This window comes from Embiotoca jacksoni, unplaced genomic scaffold, assembly GCF_022577435.1.
Source record: "Embiotoca jacksoni isolate LCO1_2020_lvr unplaced genomic scaffold, fEmbJac1.0.p SCAF_6, whole genome shotgun sequence".
NCBI lineage: Eukaryota > Metazoa > Chordata > Actinopteri > Embiotocidae > Embiotoca > Embiotoca jacksoni.
Window position 1 is genome coordinate 5,696,196 of NW_027185414.1, and position 21,644 is coordinate 5,717,839.

At 41.9% G+C, this 21,644-nt stretch overlaps 1 protein-coding gene across 2 annotated transcripts; it reads left to right on the forward strand.

The window, feature by feature from the left end:
* Positions 1-182: 182 nt before the first annotated feature.
* Positions 183-21,461, forward strand: cyld (cylindromatosis (turban tumor syndrome)). Of its 2 annotated transcripts, XM_069173518.1 has the most exons (17): positions 183-520; positions 2,279-2,820; positions 4,567-4,878; positions 6,571-6,676; positions 8,222-8,323; positions 8,846-8,962; positions 12,650-13,038; positions 14,187-14,352; positions 14,449-14,590; positions 15,082-15,204; positions 15,429-15,520; positions 15,860-15,926; positions 16,719-16,851; positions 17,746-17,854; positions 18,106-18,224; positions 18,590-18,806; positions 19,118-21,461. In XM_069173518.1, the coding sequence occupies exons 2-17, from the start codon at positions 2,329-2,331 to the stop codon at positions 19,300-19,302; spliced, it is 2,871 nt and encodes a 956-aa protein (XP_069029619.1). In that variant the 5' UTR covers positions 183-520; positions 2,279-2,328; the 3' UTR covers positions 19,303-21,461. The 2 variants fall into 2 exon arrangements, with proteins under 2 accessions (XP_069029619.1, XP_069029620.1); XM_069173519.1 differs by lacking the exon at positions 8,846-8,962.
* Positions 21,462-21,644: the final 183 nt, after the last annotated feature.

The window sequence follows — 21,644 nt, forward strand, 5'->3', positions numbered from 1 at the left end:
TCGTTCAGCTTGGAGGCTACGCTTCAACCTAACTAGGTTTTCTGCCGTCCATGGGAAAACCCCACAGAGCGGGACTTCTTTTTTTTATTCTTTTTTAGACACGACAAACAGCCAATCAGCGCTTGAGAACAAAGCGGCCGACCAATGTCTTGTCGGAGGGCGGCGATGACGTCACACATTAAGTTTAGTGAGGTCGCCTCTTGTAAATAATATATCTCACAGATGTAGCGCCACACTGTATTATTTCACGCATTTCTCATGGAGAACAGATTTACCTAAATGCCGCTAGCCTACTTCGGAGGGTGGCAGTCCTCTCTGCCGGCCTGCTCGCTGTTGACCGGCTCGCCGGGCTCACGTCGGCGTGATACCACGGCCGGTTGAGGACGCTGGCGTCAGCTAGCCATTCAGCTAATCAGGAGGTTATTACGGGAGCTTGTTTTCTTGGGCCTCCGTCTAATGGCGACGGGCGTTTGAAATGACAGGCGTCCGCAGCCTCTAACCGACCCGACTCGTAACGCAGGTAAGGTCCCGGTGTCGCCGGCATCGAGCGTGAACGACTACCGGGTACTTTTTGAGCTCGCGGCTCGTTAGCCACTTCCCTCTCTCCGAGGCCCCTTTTTTTTTTGACTGACAGCTGCCCGGTGACACGCTGCAGCCCCGCTGCTCCGGGACCACGTTACCGGGCTGATCCGCCCGAAACACCGCGCCGGCTGCGTTTAAATGACCCGTGTTGTGTCTCGTTAACATGAACGTGTTGTTTTCTTGTTTTCTTTTTTTCTTTTTAACGTGACAGCCGTAAGTGACAAAACAACGTTTCTACAAGTGACTTGTAAAAAAAAAAAAAAAAAAAAAAAAAAAACAGCTTTTTTTTTTTTTTTTTTTCTTTTCTTTTTTCTTTTTGCTGTGGCGTGCTTTTGAGAAACGACGGATGTCGACGTAGTGTGAGATGTGTGAGATGTGTGCGGCTGGACGTCGTATCTGAGGTGTGATCGGGGGAAATCCACTCGTCTCCTATTAGTCTCGCCCCGAGAGTCAGACTCAGTCTCCTGTTTGCTCACCGTCTATTTTTAGAGCATTCAAATCAGTAGACGTGAATAATATCACACGAGGTCCTGCTAAAACCAGGATGCTGCACCGAGATGACTGTTTGATACGCTCATATTTGATCATATTGTTATGTGAAACTAGATAGTGGACGTTGTATTGTGATATCAGAGGGTATGTTGTCTGTTCCTGGTCTTAAAGGCTGCATCACTGTGAGATGATGTCATTTTACTTCACTTACCAGTTTATTCTGGCTATTATTTACTTACCGATACCCACTTACTCATTTTATCCACATCACTGAGGATTATTTATCAAAAACCTTATTGTGTAAGAATTTTGTGAAGGCACGATAGTCATCCTTACAAGATCGACATCGAGGTATTTGGTCGAAAATATCGTGATTTTTAAAAAAAAAATTTTGTCCACACTGCTCATCCCTGGTAGAGGCAGGGGACGATACACAGCTGGACTCAGACGTTAGTGTTGGGTTTCTCCCAAGAAACCACAACAAGCAGACTGGATAACTGATGTGTGGGTTGAAGATCAGTCATCAGCTAATTAAGATGCTGCCTTATAAATTTGATATATTTTTCTACAAGTTTTTATCCTGACGTCACCATTCATCAATGTCGTTCAGTCAGTTTTAGCGAATGTTCAATCATGTTATTTTTTTGTTTTTGTTTCAATATGGCTCCACAGCAACCATTTACATCTGATTAAATGAAACTACGTCCACGTGTTTATGCTGAAGTCTGCTTGAAGACAAAAGAAGCAACAATTTTGGAAGTTACTTGGGTTTTGATTTGTTTTTGGGAGGGAGATCTTGAAAGACTATTTATGTTTTGAATTGCAATGCTGCAGTAATCCCATATTTGAATCTTTTCTGGTGCAATATTTTATGCATTGTGATACGTTTACTAATTTTTTGCTTTCCTTGGTATCCAAACACGTTTTCCAAACTGCTAAATACTATTGCTGTCCAAGCAAAAGCATACAAACAGTTACAGAAACAGAGATTTACATTGTGTGTGTCGTTGGCTGGGCATTTTCTGTTGGTTTGCCTTTCAACAGATTCAAATGGAAAGACATTTTAATTAACTATGTCTATTTTTTGGTATTAGTGTAGTTTTAATTTAGAAAATAATGTGACCCTCTCTTTTGCTATTATAACAGTAGTTGTATGATGTATGTCTCTGCTTGAGTTGGTCACGCATGTTATGTTTTACCTCAGACCACAGGTCAAGCTTGCCTTGACATTGGCCTCCTGCCTAGCATGCAGCCATGAGCTCTACCCTGTGGAGCCAGGAGAAGCCCAGCGGGGGCTTCAGGGAGGACTGGCGCTACTACGTGGTCGTGAAGGAGTGTACAGTGGAGAAGCCTCCCCAGAAGACCCTGAGGATCCCCCGTGGCAGTCTTGGCCAGGCCTGCCAGGAGCGCAACAGCCTGGGGCGAACACTGCCCCCATGTAAGGGCAAGAAGAGCCTCCGCATTCTGGACCAGACCAACGTGGTGCTGAGCCTGGATGAGCGGGACGTCATGGAGCTGGACGAGAAGCTGGCCGAGCTGCTGTTCCCCATTACCAACTGTGAGGAGCGATACGCCCTGCTCTGCAACAAGTCCCGGCTCGAGCGCGTCCGGGATATTGACTGTGGTTCCAAGGTGCGCGTCCAGCTGCGCTCGGGGGACGAACCTCTGCCTGGTGTGGTCCGCTTCAAAGGCTCGCTGCTCCCTGACAGAGCCCTCTCTGGAATCTGGTTCGGAGTGGAGCTGCTGGTGAGGAATGTTTTTACTTACTCAGTTTAAATCAAACAAAGATTTAATGCTTAAAAAATAGGAAGTGTTTTCTTGATGTTTAAAACTGATTGAGGTTATTCTTAAAATAACTTGACAAATAGAACACAGACAGGAAAATTGGTTTAAACCTCTATTAGATCTATCAAATACCTTTTTTTTTTTTAAGCAAACAGTTATTGAAGGCCGGATGATGGTGATTTAAACCAGTTATTGCATCTATGTCTGGTCAAGGAACTGAAAACAGCTTTTTCAAAACAGGTGATTTAAGCACCATTTTTCAAAACTTCAATCCAACTGCATTGACCGGTACTCCTCACAATAACACACTCTTAGCTTCTTTTATTTGTTGGGCACAAAAGTACAACCATTTCCCCTTACCCTTCTTGATCATTAGTCATTAGTAAAAGTGCCCCTGCACTTGCATTGAAGTGTTTGTACCTCTGTTTCCAATAAATAAGAAAGAAGTCTGTGGTTTTTGCTGGAGTGAGACTCTAAAGCTATTTTACGCTCAGTGGACCTGGAACTCGTACCAGTGTACCCAACAGAAGGAAAAAAGATCCCCAGATTTCCCCAAATCCTATCTTCACAAAGCTCTGGTTGCCTGGCGTCTTGGTACAGAGTGTCTTGGTAATTTCATGCTCTGCTCAGTTTGCACTGTTATTGGCTCTGGAGGTCACATGCAATAATAAGATATGGATCTTGAAACCAAAAAAGTTTGGTGCCTATTTAAGACCAGCTTTGGTGACTATTCCATATTTGTTTGGACAGAGCGCAAAGCGGTGCTGCGGTGGCAAAATGAAAGGCTGAATATTCAATTCTTTGTGTCTTTGGCAGTGGGACGGTCACATTTTGCCATCTTGTTCATTTATATCTATATTTCGACTTTTTTTAAAAAGCAGGATTTAATGAAGCACATGTCGGACTCTCAGCCTTAGAAGTTTGTCCTGAACAATTCTTAAATCATATATTCCACAAATGTGACCTTTATGGCCAATTTTACTTTCACCTCAGAGACACAAACAGGCTACAAATGTTGTTTTGTTTCAGTGAAAGCTGGAACAAAGCTGCAGTGTGTTTGACTGCTGTGAATGTAAGCAGATAAGGACAACATTTTAATTCTGTTCCTTTAATCGTAACTCTAAATCTGAGTTCTTGATGTCACGCCATTCATTTCGGTCCGTATGTACAGTGCAGTTAGTAACAAAATACAAAGGGCTGCTTATTGCAGCACAATGTTGTTTTTATTCTACTGAGTCCAGCTGTAGTCTTCTTGAGTGGGCTGATGGAGCTAAAAGCATTCAAGCTGTAGATCAGTAGAAATGCCTCAGTTTGCATATGCTCGTGATAAACATCTCATTTTATGCTGCTAACCAAATATAGATCAGTGTTCTTTTTGTCAGCAACAATAGTGATTCAGCAGTTTTTCATCTGAAGAGCCTGCAAGTGAGAAAACATGCGCAGTGTGTGATAGTGTGACCTGTGAGAGCGTTCAGTATCTGTACTAGATATTTTTGAATGCATTTATCATCCCAGTAACTCAAGCGGTATTCCTGCTGCAGTAATCGATCAGATGCTCTCACAGCTCTCGGATGTTGACTTCACTGAAGAATGCTGAGCAGGCAGCCTCGCGACCTGCCCTCTTTATTATGACAATAAGTTGCTCATCTCTCTTGCCCCTGTTCTGCTTCACTCTCTAAACTTGCTTCATAATGTTTCCTGTCCCAGGAGGAGGGCCGGGGCCAGGGCTTCACAGAGGGCTCCTACCAGGGCCGCCAGCTGTTCCGCTGCGAGGATGAGTGCGGCGTGTTCGTGGCTCTGGACAAGCTTGAGCTCTGGGAGGATGACGATGACGAAGCCTTGGGCGAGCTGGAGGTGCACCACGTCAGTCTGGTGGAAGACGATCAGGACTTTCCCCCACTGGAGATCAACTCCAGGGTCCTGGTGCAGACCAGGGAGGGACCCGAGAGAGGCACCATTATTTTCTGTGACCTGCTGCCGGGCAATGAGAGCCTGGGCTACTATGTGGGAGTCGACATGGTAAGCACAGCTCCCTCTAAACCGGTTATTGTACCCACACATGGACATCTAAGCAGGTGCGGGAACAAGTAGTTAATCATGGTGCCTAAATACTTTTAGGGGTGTTGAACTCGTGTCCAGACAAAAATATTATTTAATCACTTCGGGCTCTGTGAAATATATATATATATATCATGTTTTTTTCAGTGTTCTGATATCATACCGATTCTACAATTAATCAGTCCATTAAAAAATAAATAAATGATAAAGCACATATATCTGGACTCCCACTGTTGTTTAGCAAGAATATCTGAAACGGATCTGAAGCATTTTTGTCTCAGTGCTAAAGCGTATGTACGACCTTTGCAGCCGACTCAACTTTCGACCCGATGAGGTCAAACATACTCCTGGTCCTGATTGACAAAGTTTGCGAATCATTCATTCATGAAGGAGGGAATTAGTTTGTTCACTTTTCTTTCGAGAGATTTAGAAGATTGATACCACTGTCATATGTTAAGCTACACATGGAGGTACAGCCAGCAGTTAAATAACTCAGCCAAAAACATGCACCTCAGGTCAGGTTACCTGGCGCCGCGCTAGTGGCAGCCTGCTGCAGCAGCTCCCACCTGAGAGCCCCCCTGCTGTAGTGAAGAAATTTCCCCTCGGGGATTACTAAAGTGTATAAAATAAATAAAATAAAAAAATAAATAAAAAATAAAAGACATGGAGCCTGACCCTGTCCAGAGGTATCAAAATCCACCAATTGGCACCTTTAAAGATGACTCATTAGTTTGTTTAATCTGTACAAAAATATCTGGTTTTATCAATGAGCTTTAGAAGAAGGAAAATAACTGTCATAATTGTCATTTAATTCCATAATTATTTTTTTTTACCAAGCCAGTGTGGCATCTACATTCAGCTATTGGCTTATGATGATTAGAGGGTAAATGACAGATTTGAGCTTTAATTCTCAGTTATTGTTTCAGCTTTTCTGTCATGATCTCTCTGTTGTTGTTTTGTTTTTTGTAATGACCGTTCCTGAATATGTTGAAGGAACATGTCTTGTTGCCTTGGATCACAGTAGCTGGTATCTATGACTACTGTTGTCAGGCGGGAATGGTATTGTATTCATAGAGAGATTGAAACACATAACTGAGGCATTTGACTGCTGATCGTTAGCAGCAGCACCAACAGCAGCCGCAGCAGCCCACTCAGTGCATCTGAGCCTCCCACACAAAGGCAGGCAGTCACGCGGGGAGTGAGGTAAAGACTTAGTGCTGTATGACCCAACTGCATGGCAAGGGGCCAGCAGGCAGCTGAGGAGAGCCCACTGCTCTGCCTCACTCTGCGTCCAGCCTCGCCCTGTCTTCTCTAGCTAGTGGCACTGGCTCATCTGAGATCGTCCCCCTGGAGCACAATCCTGGATCCCAAAGTAAAGAAGGAGAATACCGCGCTTGTGCTTTGCAGAGAAAGTGGAGTTTTCTGCGGGGAGGACCTCAGGTGGAAGATCTTTTTTTTGGGTGGAGAAGATGAGATGAGCAGTTTGGATTATCACAACACAGAGGATTAATCTTTAGATAGAGCGACAAGACTATAGACGTCAGTATTCACTAAAAGAAACAAGGGGAAGGAGCACGTGTGGCACCAACTTATTCAGAGTGAGCAAGAGCGCCTGAGAGGGTTACAAGGTTGTCATGTCTCCAACTCTTTCAGGACAATCCTATCGGGGACTGGGATGGTGTGTTTGACGGGAAGCTGCTGTGTAATTTTGCCAGTTTGGAGCACACTCGACTTGTCCCCATCTGTGACGTAATGCCAGGTGAGTCATTTTGTATTTGTCCCCGTTTTCGCACCATGTGCGTGTCGTTGAATGTTATCGTTATCCGAAAGACATTCAGCGGTCCCTCACTCGGACCAGCACTGAGCTCCTCCTGAGCATTCAGAGTTTGTGTTTTGCTTGCAGCGGGAACAGAGAGCCTTTTGTGTTGATGGCTCACTTGTTTTTGAAAGTCAAGTGAGATACTCTCGCTCTTTGTTCTCCACAGTGGCATATTGATTTGTTTATGTGTACTGCTGCCACTGCGCTGACTATTCAGACTTACATTCAAGAAATCATTAAGATTTTACATTGTTGATTTAGCAAATTTGTCATCTCTCTTTAAAACCCCCTTTTTTTTTTTTAGCTCTCTGTGGACAGGCTACACAAAATATACATTATGTTATCACTAAGTACAGCTATTTAAACATGTGTCCATAAACAATGGTACAAACAGTGGTTTGTAATTTGGCATAGTTTTGGAACTAGAGAGTGAAAATTGTTCTTTGCAACCATAAGCCTGTGTGCAAAGGGAGAGGCAAGATAACTTATGGTTTGTTTACAGTAAAATACAGTATCTTCAGTGTGGAACCTTCCTTCAGCCATCAGTAACCAGGTTTACATGGAGCCTCATATTTCAATTAAAATCAGCTTACAAGCTCCAACAGAATAAAAACCTCAGAATAAACAGGCCCAAACTGATTTAAAGCTCAGTTGGTTGCAAAGGGGTGATTTTAAACTGATCAAAAGAAACATTTTACCATGTAAACAATAAAACTCATTACTTCCTGGCAGCGGTCTTTCTGCGTATACCCTCTGTTGATGTAAATACAAGCAGACGTACGTTTCTCCCTCCACTTCTAAAACATGGCGGCGTTCAAGCTGAACTGGACCACAGCTGAGTTTGTTTTGGAACATTTTTGGATGCCTGTCATGCGTTGTTATCTGCTTGTTGCTTGATTAAAAGCAACACATTAATGGCAAATACTGCACTGAACAGACGATACATATCAATCCAATTTTTCTCCCCATTTTTCTTCCACAAAGACCCACCCCAACCTGATTGGCTATTACTTGTTGCCTTCGTTATTATGGTAACAGTATCATGTTTAGAGCCAATCAAAGGCAGGCTCGGGGCGGGTTGGAGACAAAATCAAAGGCGATCAAACACATCACACAGCTGTTCTGATTAAATCCATCGCCGCATGTAAACACCAGACTGTACGGGATCACATCCCATGTAAAGAGTTGACCCAAAATCCGAATGGAAAAATGCTACTGGCTCAGAGTCGTAGGTCACATTATGCACCGGCTGTGAAGTAATAACCAGCATAAAGTGTCCTACATTAAAAAAAAAAAAACATGTTTTCTACAGCAAAGGAAAATAAAATACAGTTTAGACTTCAACAAACTGGAAACCATAAAGGAAAACGATAGGTCAATGTAAATGTACTTAGATTGTGAGTGGGTTGTTGACGTTTTTTAGTCCCTGGTGGTTTAATGTGGACTGTTGTGTCTCTAATGTTGATGTGTTTCTGGGTTTTACAGAATATTCCATGCAGGACCAAAGGCTGCAAAAGCACAGTTTTGCCCCCAGAGGCACCAACAGTGACAAGTCGTCCTCTGGCCAAAGCAAACCAAAGAACAAAGGTACTGCACTGCTGTTATGACACAAAACTAACTGACAGATAGAGCTTGGTGTGACGGTAACTCTTAAAGGGGCGTTTCATTAAAATTGACTGGGTGTGATTCTTAAAAAAGCTATTTGTCCTGGAGACTTCTGCTTTTCACAAATTCTAAAGATACTTCACAGATGTCTTTTCTTCGGAATTAAACAGCTTTTTGAAACTTATAAACATAAGGAAAAACCTATATAGCACTTTTGGTGGGAAGTCCCTTTAAAAAAACAACAACACAAGGCTTGTTTACCTCTATTTTAAATAAAATATGAGAAAGCTGCATTGATTTGATGTGAATGTGTCTCTATCCTGACTTCTTTTTTTTTTACAGTTGCTGATTAATGGATTTTCTACTTGTATATTTTTCCCTTGGTTCCCTTTTGAAACGTGGTGACAAAACATAATCTCAGACACGTATTCATACTGCACATGCACAATATGTTTATCTCTCTCTGTTTTTTTCTTTTCTTTCATTTACCTATGTTATTTCCAGTATTAGGTCATCAGTGTGGCAGTAGAAGCAAGTCTGAATTTTACTATACTTTAAATGGCAGCTCTCTTGATCCCCCAGCCCAGTCCAAATCCAAAAGCACATGGTACATTGATGAAGGTAAAAAAAATAAAAAAAAATAAAATAAAAAGTCCTCACAGGATGACAACCATCTTACCGGCAAGCTCCTGTTCACAACAAGCTACATGCTAATGTGTTTCACTGAGGCACACTATTGTTGGTATTAATACATTTAAAGTGGCAGGGTCAGTGGTTCCAGTCCCACTGGGCCACCTCTGGACTCAAAGACATATACACTCTGGTACTGTGGGCTGTGTCCTCCAAATGTAGCGTACATTTTCTCCCACCTGCCAAAACATGTGCTACACAATTATTTTTTTAATTGTCATGTGGGCATTTTGAATCATTTTACTCGCATGACCGAAGATTTCTTAAAAATACATATGATGAGAGTTTATCATAACATCTCATACTTAAGTAACATATTCTAATATTGCCTATTTGGTATAAAGTGTAATTATGAGGTACATTATGTCATTATTTGCATATAGTGTCTCATAATTAGTGAATCTAAGTTAAATTATTCATGAGAAATCGTATTATGAGTTCAAAGTCAGGTACTATCAGTTCAAATAACTCCTCAGCATATTGTCGCAAGTCGACTTTAGTGGTTGAGCTTCCTTTTATCCTTTAAGCAGGAACTAAATGGAGCTGTTGGAGTGGTAGTCCGCTGTCTTCACCAAAACTGGCTAATGTAAGAAATACCACCAACACAGCTCATCTTATCCACGAACAAAAATAGGTTTCAGCAGGTTACAAAAGAGCTGTGGTTTATGTTCACTGAAATATCTACAGGAGAGAAGCAGGGATTATTCACCTAGTTTATTATTGTTTTATGGAAATATGAAGCTGGATGTCCTAATCAGCTGCTGTAGATATATTTGGCTTTCAGCTTCCAAAATGCAGCAAGTAGGAGATTTCTGTGCTTTGGCTGTTTGCTTCTCAACATGCGTAGTACAAAATAAATCGACAAATAAATCGACTTGGAACATAAGAAACCCGAGGGGTGGGGCTGCATATCGACACAATCTCTCGGAGCTGGTGAGGAGCGACGTATTTGTAGAAACTGAACTATATTTGTTCTGTGAGATAGACGACTAAAACGCTTCAGACAACAGTGCCAGAGTGGATTTGTCAAAGTGTCAAAGAATTCCTCTTGTACCTTTAAAAAAAGAAAGAAAAGTTATGTGCTCTTTTATGATCATTTTCAAACAAGTGGGAGAATTATAGTTCTATACAAAATATATACAGTATATACACCATATATAGTATATTTATATATATATAAAAAAAAAAATATATATATATATATATATATATATAGGTCACGTGTTATTGGGACTATATCCAGGGACAAAAAGCCATCTTAATTCTCTCGATCAGTTGTAGTAGCAACAAGGAGTTGTTTACAACAAGCTGTAAGTCAAAGTGCCTCAAACACATGAAACACAATCAGTAGTTTGTTGCAGTAGCTTGCTACAAAAACATTCTCCCAAGTCTTGTCCTTCATCACCATCTCAGTACGATGTTGTACCTGCATGGAGTTGTTGGTGTTGCCAAAGGCTTTTAGTAATGCTGTGCTGCAAATGACTCTAACTGGCTGCTGTCTTTGTGTTTTTGCTGCTGCTGCTGCAGTTCAAAGATTCAGATTTTGGTGTGAAACTTTTTGCAGGCCAAAGCATTAGTAAAAGACTTTGATGCTTGTGTCAGGACTGACAGATTCAGTCACACGTCGTCTCGTCGGTCTTGTGTTTCTGTCGGTGGAGGGACACAAGTTGGATTTATTTGTTGCTGTTTATAAAACTCCACTGCTCATGTCATCACCAGTATTTGTCAGTTGTGAAGCAACCTTTTATGATTATGACTGTTGTATGTATACTGTACAGTATACATTTATCTTTAATCCTGAATAAAGAGCTATGAACTTTCTTTTGTACTTGGAGACAAGATCACGAAACATCCAAAAAAGGTTCACAAGAAAAGGTGATTACGTGCCTCACCATCATGGCAGATATGACATGTGGACGGTCTGAGACTTGAACTAATCATAATCAGAGTTGATCGTGTACAAATGATTGTGGTGCTGCTATCTGCAAAACAGAATATGCGAGAGGCTTCAGTAGTATTTCAACACTAATTCATGTAATCTCACTTACTGTTTGTATTGCAGAAATCAAGAGGTCAGTCATAAATGGCGAATGTGCTGTTTTCACAACTGCTTACTCATCCTGTGAATGTGTAATCATCATCGTCATCTTCTTCAGGGTCACTTTTCAAATTTTTTTTTGTTTTTCTGCTTCTGGTGTTTTTATGTCTGTCATGAAATCAGCAGAGAAGGTGTTTCTTTCAGTGACAGAACATATCAGCTGTGGGTTTCCAAGCTTAAAAGTGAACTGAAGTATTCATGTCTGTGTCATGACAGTTCAGTCAGTACTTGTGATCTTATGTCACTCCTTTCATAAAGTTAGAATTGAGAGAGAATCAGAATCTTCTCTGACTAGAATATGTTAACATTATGAGAGTTAACGGAGCATTTCGTTGACTTCTCACTTGTGTGAGAGCTGGAGTGTTCACTTCCAGTTTTTGTTTTTTAGGTAGTTACTTTATTAATCCCTGAGGGGATTTTTTTTTTTTTTTCAGCTGTTTGTTTAAGGATTTGCATACAGAGTAATATTTTTAGAGCAGTGTCAGATGTTGAATCTTGGTAACGTCAGATTATTCTCTAGTTTTTAGCTTCAGCAAAGATTATTGTATTGTATGTATTGACCGAACTGTCCTGGTACACAAGGGATGCTGCAGAAACAGGGTGGCACTCCGCCTCTGAAACACGTGGCTTTAAATGGAGTATTCAGACTTTTAAAAGCTGTTATTTGAGTCACAAAGCAGTTTTGCACAACCTCTCTTTACTAAATGATCAAAGTTGGCTGACTCAAATTATGACATATCTGAAATCTGTATACTGCGAGTACATTAATTGATGTGTTCTTGATTACTTCAGTGCGTCAACACAAACACACGGAAATTAATTTCAGAGCACCATCAGATGGGAAATGGAGTCTACACACCGAACATCACACCTCAGCTGAGGGTATTTTCACACTTCACCAACTTGTTTCTTCAGGAATTAACGCTTTTTACACATTACAATCTCACAAAGACACAAGTATTTATTATTTTTTTTTTTTATCACTACTATACACTCAACAGTTTGGCTTTTTTTTCAAATGTAAAATATCAGGAAGACATTTCATATCAGCGGCAGGCCGCTGCCACCAACCACGGCTTACCAGTGAAATGTCTTTGTTAAATACCTGAACAATGAAACCTATGCTTTTACTCGTCCAGATATTCATCAGCAATGTTTCTTGTTACTTGTGATGGCTTTAACACCACAGAAGAAAATGAGGTTGTTGAGTTGCATTAATACTTTAAAATGTTTGATTTTTTTAAAAAAATTTTTACCAAACATGCCCTTTCCAAGAGGAAACTAACCTCAAACTAACCATAAACTTGGCCCATGTGTGAAAATGCCCTTAGATGCTGAGATTGTAAAAACTGTGTTAAAATAAACATGAACACCGTCTGCTGATCTCGAGTGGTTGAAGTTCTCACATTGTGACCAACTTTTGAGCATGAGATCAGTAAGATGACTTTCTTCATTTGGTAAACACGGCATACGTGATACAAATAGACATTAAGTTTTGGTTTCTGGATTCTCTCCCACAGTTGGGGAGGACCCCGCCAAGTCACTTACAGACACGCCCCCCGACTTCAACCAGTCCTCCCCGCCCTCCAGAGTCGCGCCCTCCGCCTCCTTGTCCAGTGACAACAAGTTCCACTCGCTGCCCTTCAGCCTGAATCGCAAAACAGGACCCATTGACAGCATGAGCCATGGGCCCCTCTCCCTGTCCGTCCAGTCGGTGATGGGAGAGCAGCCCGAGCCCCCGTCGCCCGCCGCCCCTCCTTCGCCGAGGCCTCCGACGCCTCCCCGAGGACAACCGGGTCTGGAGGTGGGCTCTTTGGTGGAGGTGAAGGAGAACCCGCCTCTGTGCGGTGTCATCCGTTGGGTGGGTCAGCCTCCGGGCCTGCTGGAGCCGCTGGCTGGTCTGGAACTGGTGAGACAACAATGCACCGTAAACACGGAAGTTAGATTTAGATTTCAGTTTCACTTTGTGGAGGAAAATAAAATCCCAGGTACCGTGTCATGTCGGGGAGAAGATGATAAATTAATATATCGGGAGACAGGACAGTGTTATGAACATTATCGGTAACACATCTTCTCTTGAAGACTGCTCTGCTTTGTCGAGATGAAGTTGTTTGTGTGTGTGTTTGCATTCAAAAGATAATTTTTTTTTTCTGTACATTTCTTCTAGAAGGATATTTTTGACATTGTTACTATTTTAAACTGTTAATACAATTTTACATCTTAAAATAAACACATTTCTGGAGCTTGAGATTCAGACAAGAACATAAAATGATTAGTGGCATCGAGATCAGCTGATTATAAGCTGGTCTATGTTGTTTGCAACGCTCCGAGCCTTAATATGTATTTCTTCTGGTGACCGCTGTTGTTAGCTGCTATTCGTTGGTTGCACTTCAACCTGAAATGCAACAACTCTCCCTCAGTTGTTGTGTTTGAGGCGTTGACGTTTGTACTGCTAAATTCTTCTAGATAAGTGCAGGTGCTGCTACCAGCTCGGCCTGACTGATGATCACATCAGACAAACATTCCTACATCAGCAGAGCTTGTTTTGATCCTCCCCACATTATTTCCTTCATCTCCCATGTTGATCGTGTTGCTCACAGCTTGAGAGCCGAGTTACATGTCATTACGGGGAAAACTAATTCACCACTATCTTGCGTGACTCGGTTATTAAACAGTTTGTAATCAAAACGTTACACCAGCTTTCTTTAATCGGAACAGAAAACAGTATAAAAATAGTAAAAATAATAAACCTAGAGATTTTGGCCCAACAGAGCACAGTGACTTCCTTGATTCTCTACTGGTTGCTTGGCAACTTCATGGTGGTGATCAGATTTGAGGAAGTCACGGCGTCCAGCAGAAAAGTGAACAAGGATATTTCCTAAAATGTTGTACGTTTCCCATTAACACTGTGCTCTAATAATCAGTTTTCTATTGATGCTTTGTTGGTACATGTTTCATTGTTAGTAGAAGGCAGAATAAATAAAACCCTCATGCTTTGTTACTGCGCCCATACACAGTACCTTGTAGTGATTAAGTGATCCTGACCCTCTCTTCCAGGAAGAAGAGTGCCCTGGTTGCACTGATGGCACCTTCAAAGGCACACGCTATTTCACCTGCCCACCCAAAAAAGCTCTGTTTGTAAAGCTCAAGTGTTGCCGGCCCGACTCACGCTTCCCGTCCCTGCACCACTCGTCCAACCCCATAGAGAGGTGCAACTCCATCGGTGAGTCAGTCGGTTTATGAATGGGAACATTTATCAGATTAACTGTTGTTCCCAAAAGCTTTGCGTTTACACTCGTACTGTGTTTTTTCTTTGCAGCGTTCGGGGGTTACCTGAGTGAGGTGGTACACGAGAACACACCTCCACGCACAGAGAATGATGGTCTGGATGTCATGGTGGGAAAAAAGAAAGGCATTCAGGGCCATTACAACTCCTGCTACCTGGATTCAACCCTCTTCTGGTCGGTACTCTTTCAGTCCAACTGTAAATACTTTATCATCTACAGTGTTTGCCATTTTCTATTAACATCCATGCACTTCAGTCACATTGATTGAATATACATCAGGCAGCAGTGCTGTGTTTGCCCAGAGGCAGAGGCTGATTAGTAAACTGTTTTGACTTTGACCAGCGGCTCTGACAGGAGGATGTGTTCCAGCTGTGAGCTGGCCGCTGCATCTGTTGTTTCTGTCAACACCGCCAAAGGGCCTTTTGAATGAAGCAGTCAACCCAAACCCCTTTTATTTATGTTGGGACCTGGTTTGAAGTTGTGGACGAACTGCATTACATTCATCATATGACGTTTACAACATGGATATTTTTCCACAATCTGTTTTTTTTAATAACAGGTGAACATCAGACAAGTAACACTGGTTAAATATCACCTATCGTGTGCCAGATAATAGACAGATTCCTTTGATTTCTAATGCCTTTCCTGTATATTCTGCTTTGCAGTCTTTTCTCCTTCAGTTCTGTTCTGGACACGGTTCTGCTGAGGCCACGATCAAAGACCGACGTCGAGTATTACAGAGAGACCCAAGAACTGTTACGCACCGAGATCGTCAACCCGCTGCGCATGTAAGCCTTTGATACATACTCTGCCACCACTTTTTGACATTGACATCCATTTATTCTGGTTCTATTCTAAGTAAGAACACTGAAGGGCTTTAAATAGGAGCTCACAAATTTAAACAAATGAAAACAAACCCTGAATGCACATTTGATGCAAATTTAGTTAGCAAAAGCTAAACAATACGTGGCTGTTCATCTAGCTTTTACCTTCCTCCGTGTTCGTCCTCCAGACATGGGTATGTTTGTGCTACTAAAGTGATGAAGCTAAGGAGGATCCTGGAGAAGGTAGAAGCTGCCTCTGGGTTTACCTCTGAAGAAAAAGGTAGGGCAGTGAGAACATTTGTCTGTTGGTATTTCAACACTTTCTCCTATTTTTTTTTATTGCGCTCTTTGTCAAAAGGTGGTACATTGATGTGGATGATTGTCTCAACTTATTTGTAATGGTGTTGCTTTCTCAGCCCTATCCCACTTCATGGGAATTTCTATTTGATTATGAATAAGCTGATATAATGAAAAAAACATGTTTTAGGGATAACAAAAATATATTACTAACAAAGCAAAAATACTACTTTAACACAATCAATACATTCATTCAGCTTGAACAGTTCATTTATCCTGGAATATTACCTCGGATCTCATCTTAACGTGTTTTGTACTGCAGACCCAGAGGAGTTCCTCAATATCCTTTTCCATCACATACTGAGGGTGGATCCGTTGCTCAAGCTAAGGTAAGCACCAACTGACTTTTGAAAAAAATCTAAAGTCCCCCTCCACTCATAACTGTATGAACAAGGATAAAAAAAGATGTGAAAAAAAACCTGATCGGTCCTGTCTAAATCTGTGATATGTAGATTTCAAGTTTCAGTCGTGCTGCAGTGCCGACGGTGGACGGCGGACAGTGTGGGCAATGTGGTTTAACTGTAGGCGTTATTTTGGTGCTATCGTCTTGTTTAAGAATCTAAATGTCATCATTCCTGTCTGCTGTTACACAACAGTCTCAGAGCTGTCGCATAACATGATTGATCTGGAACATGTACTTCAACAGTGCTGAGTCTGTCTTTACAGTTCATCAGGGACATGACACAGATGTCACCGAACATTTCAAACTTCAAACTGTCAAACGTTAAACTGCCTGTTGATTGAACCGCTTACAAAGGAAAAACTATTTCTACTTATTTTTCCTAAGTTATTTATTTATTTAGGTTATTTCTATTTCTATGAAATTTTGTGAAACGGGCTTAAAATAAATCTCAATATATTAAAAAAAAAAATACAAAGAACTGACACAATTTTCCAGCCTTTACCGGTTTGATAAATTGCTATAAACATTTCAGGGATTATACAGGTATTGATTGATTAATCGATACTAATGAATTAGCGTAAGTACAAAAGGTCCGCTTTGGTCGTAATATTTTTTGGAAAGACGAATGAAGAGTTGTCCCGTTGTCTTCTCCCTTCAGAAGTGAAGATGTGACTAAAACTAAAGAAGGTAAATGAACAAACACTTTTCTGTTTTCCAGGTCAGCAGGTCAGAAGGTTCAGGACTGTTACTTTTACCAGATCTTCATGGACAAGAAGGACAAAGTGGGAGTTCCCACCATCCAGCAGCTGCTGGAGTGGTCCTTCATCAACAGCGACCTCAAGTTTGCAGAGGTGAGTTTAATTTAGTTTCACAGTTTAAAAAAAATAATATGGAAGCCTGTTTCCCCCAGTGGGTTGAAACAATAAAATCACATGATGAGAACCTGTCTCAAAATATTGACTTACTATTTTAAAATATTGTATTTGTATCTCAAAATATTGACTTCCTATTTCAAAACATTGACTCAATATCTCAATATATTGACATATTTTCTCAAATATTGACTTACTATCTCAAAATATCACAAACAAACAATGCCAAAAAAATGTCCCAAAAAACCCCCAACACGGTAACAAATAAAACAATCAAAAGGCGTAAAGACAGAAATAACCTCTATCATCTACGTGAAATTCATCAGATTTTGTTTTATGAACCAGTCAAGTGTTTAAGACGTGTTACACCAAAATTCCACAGCTTATGCTGCTGTATTATGTATTCAGGTTATAGTGGCAGGGTGCTTTGGGTATAATTGTGGGTATAAATTACAACAAAAAGAAGAAAAAAGTTTAAGAATTATGCAGCCTTTAATTTTAGTTTCAATATCTTTTCAGTGTATGCCAAAAATACCCCCCACCCCGCCCCTCCCTTTCCCCTTAAACCCCCCAAAATACACTTCCGCCATGAGTAGTTTTTATAACTACACATAACGACATACTGTGCTGTCGGTATTTTAGTCATCGTTCCATCTCTGCTGATCGTACACCTGAATCTAAACCAGAGATAACACACGACACGCGTGTCTTGTGTGTGAGGCAGTTGATTGTATATTATGTATTTCTTTAAACAAGATTGTCATCTCTTTGAAGGACCTAATAACGGGATCATTTCAGTCTTCAGTTCCGCGCTGCTTTGTTGATGACTCCTTAAGATTTCTCTCCCCTCTCTGTTGTTCCTGACTCCTGCAGGCTCCCTCCTGCCTTATTATCCAGATGCCCCGCTTTGGAAAGGACTTCAAAATGTTCAACAAAATCTTCCCCTCCTTGGAGTTAGACATCACAGACCTTCTTGAAGACAGTGAGCTGTGGCTAATATATATATAAATATATATATTTTTCCCCAGTCTGTAAGTGTGTTGTGTCGATCAATGGGGATTCAGAGCTGCGTGGCGTTTGCTAATGAAAGTCCACTGAGCTGTCGCTGCAGCTCAGCTGAGATGAAGGAATCCAATTTTTTTTCCTTGCTTTCCACGCTGCTCTTTAACTTTTGAAAGTCCTTCACTTGTGTACAGTGTCAGCAGTGATGAAGGTTTGTGTTTTACTGTCCAGCTCCGAGGGAATGTCGTATCTGCGGAGGCCTGGCTCTCTACGAGTGCCGAGACTGTTACGAGGACGGCGACATCACGGCTGGCAAGATCAAACAGTTCTGTGAAAAGTGCAATACGCAGGTAAACCACAGAGGGCGTCACAGCAACACGAGTACAAGAGAAAAACAAGTTGTGTCAGGATCATCCATTTGGTGGCGCCAAATCCAAAGAATTCACACCATCTGAGTAGGAGTTGTGTTGAAGAAGACTTGCTGCTGCAGAGTTTAACACATGGTCACACAGGCAGAGCATTTATTGAAATAATATTGAATGCATATCTACCATGCTGAGTGACAACAGGAACCCTCACAGGCTTTTATATCCTGTGATCTCCCGCTACATGTTCCATAAAAACACGTTTGTTGATCCTGAGCAGGCCACAGTTATGAATGCTGTGTGTGTGTGTGTGTGTGTGTGACGATGTGTGTCCGCCTGCACTGATTTAGGTTCATCTCCACCCGCGGAGGAAAACCCATCGACACGGCAAACTGTCTGTCCCCAAGGAGCTCCAAGACGGTACGATGCGTCAGGGCACTTTCCCCCGCCAGAGGATGGAGCTGTTCGCCGTGCTGTGCATCGAAACCAGTCACTACGTGGCCTTCGTCAAGTACGGCAGCGCAGATTCCGCCTGGCTCTTCTTCGACAGCATGGCCGACCGCGACGGTGCGTGAAATGACGTTGTGAAGTTGTGCACTGACTTTGAGTTATGGTGCATCTATTTTTCCTATGAGATCGAACATGGCAGCAAGAGCAATACATTTGCAGATGTTTTTAAATTGAATTGGTCGATTGGTGAAATGCCAGAAAAAGACAAGCTGAGAAGTGGAGCGGGAAGTCGTGTTTGGTGGTTTTCTTAAATTGGACTTGCATGATTTGTCTATAATCAAAACTAGTTTTATCCTTTTGAAGAATAAGTCAAACTGTCCAACTGCTCCGTTGCGTTGTTTCTAATGACCTCGCATGTGGCTTTGCAGGAGGGCAGAATGGGTTCAACATCCCGCAGGTGTCTCCCTGTCCGGAGGTGGAAGCCTACCTGAAAATGACCCCAGAGGAGCTGCACGCCTTGGACCCCAAGAGCATCCAGGGCCAGGCCCGCCGCCTGCTGTGCGACGCCTACATGTGCATGTACCAGAGCCCGACCATGAGCCTGTACAAGTAGAATCCTCTCCCAAACCCTCTTACCCCCTCACCACCTCTCCCTCCCTCCTCCCTGGGGTTAGGAGATTCCCAGAAAGACCAAAAAATGAAAACTAAACTAAGAGAAGAGCAGCTGGCTGGCTGCCAGTAGGGGCGCCGTCCGGGAGTTAACCCTCTCCACCCCACCTCTCATCAACGCCCGCCCCCTTTCTGGAGGTCGGGGAGACGGAGGAGACGGAGGAGACGGAGGAGAAGCCTATTTGCACTGTGCATTAGTTGAAGTGTTGTGTTCTTCATGTAGTCCTATGTAGCTTCCCTGTGTCTCTCAGCTGAGCATCGGTGGTGGATGATGAAGCAGAGGCAGGCGTGAGGAGGACTCGCTCCCCGCTCAGGGAGGAAGGAGCAGAAGGGGCGGGAGGGCACGATGCGTCGCCGCGGCTGACAAAACATGTGCAACATAAACAAGATGAGCGAGTGGGAGGATCCTGCTCACCTCATTTACCTTAAGAAAAGAGGAGTCCTGCTATTCTTAATCTCTGTAAAAGACGGGAGCTTTCTATAACGCACATTAAGGAAGCAACGCAGTGCGCAAATCCTCGTCCAAGCCGTGTGTGCTGTTCTAAAAACTCGTGTAAGATCTCTTAGTAGCATAGACTTCTCCAGGTAGTAACATCAGCAGTATAGACGTCAACCTGCTGCGCTGTTGCAGTAAGACCAGACTACTCTGCTCTTCGTGAACCGGTTTCCCCATCACGCTGTGTAAATGTCTTTACAGTATATGTCCTGCAGAGACAGATGTAGCCATTGTAAAAGTCTCACGTTTTAGTGCATACTTGCTCAGCCAATGCTGCACTCTTTGCTCCATCCTCAAGTGGACCTATCAGGAAACATTTAGCCTTTTTTTTTTTTTTTTTTGGAGTGTGTGTTGGTCTCCCTCCCATTGGAAGTCACAGTGAGTGCTAATTTGTTGGTTGGGAGACATCAGAGTTTTGTGTAACAGAATACAAATTTGCTCCTCCGGTGTAGCTGTAAAGAACGCTCTGCATTGCTAATGCAGAGGAGATGCCAGATAGATGCATGAGGGGAGACTTGTACAATGGCTCCTGTTATAAAGCACTCCATGCGATTCATCGGGTCAATGAGGTGAAATACTGGGGGAGGGGGAGAGCCTGGCCATTTTCTTTTTAAGGTGTGTGTGATGTGAAGACTTTCAAGTGTTGATGAGTACATTTAAATTATATTTTTTTGTTTACAAAGCCTTTTTCTCTGCCCGGCACGGCGGCTCAGATCTCCTGTGGCCGAAGTTTTGACTCTCGCTGCCTTTCATGAAAGTGTGACATTTCCAGTCAGGCAGACGCCACATAACAGAAGATCAAATTTGAATATTTATTCTCCTCGAATTATATTACAAAACTCATTTGTCCCTTTTTTAAGAAAGTGAAACGGGGTTGATGAAACTGTACTGTTTGGACACTGCTTGTCCTCATTCACTGTATACTGAAGTGAGTTATTAGAGTTTCCGTTGTCTCATAGCAACTACTGAACGTTAATAGTGACACAGTTAACAAAGGATGGGAAATGAAGAGGCACAAGGCTGGTAACCCTTGAGGCATCATATATATATATTATATATTGTATATATATATATATATAATATATATTATATGTGTATTTAATTAAAAAAAGAAAAAAAAAAGTCCTTGATTCCATTATATTCCAGTTTTACAGACAACAAAAGACCAATTAAGATACAAAGTTGGTTTTTATATATCACATCAAATTAGATCAAATTTACAAACTACAGATGTTGGCATCATATATATTTTTCCTAAACCGAATCACAGCTTAATTATGGATTTAGTTGTGAGTCCAAAGTAACTGAGTGTTTTATAAATTACTTTCCACCTGACGACTTCCATTCTGCTCTGTGGTCGTCTCCGCTTTCTGACAGAGGAGCTTCCTGTGTGAACTTTTTCTGCACTGCTGGAGCTTGTCACTGACTGGAGCCTTGTTCTCTATGAGGAGTCTCGCAACAGAGGATGGGTTTTAGATTTTTTGTTTTGTTTGTTTTGTTTTTTTTCTGTTGCATCTGTACAGTGTAGACATATGTAACGGGTGGAAAATTAATGTCAGTGATGTTCCTGTAAATGTTAACAACAATAAAGCCCGTTTTGAAGGGTACGCGGCATGTTGTGAGTGCATTTCAGAAGGTCGGCAGGTTGCAGATCATCATTGGTCTCGGAGGGAATATATCTGTCAGAAATATTCTTTTCAGCCAGTGGCCCGGTGTTAGAATTAACACAATAAAATCAGTTATTTTACAATCTGCAACACAGAGTAAGTAGGTAGGTTGTAGATACAAAA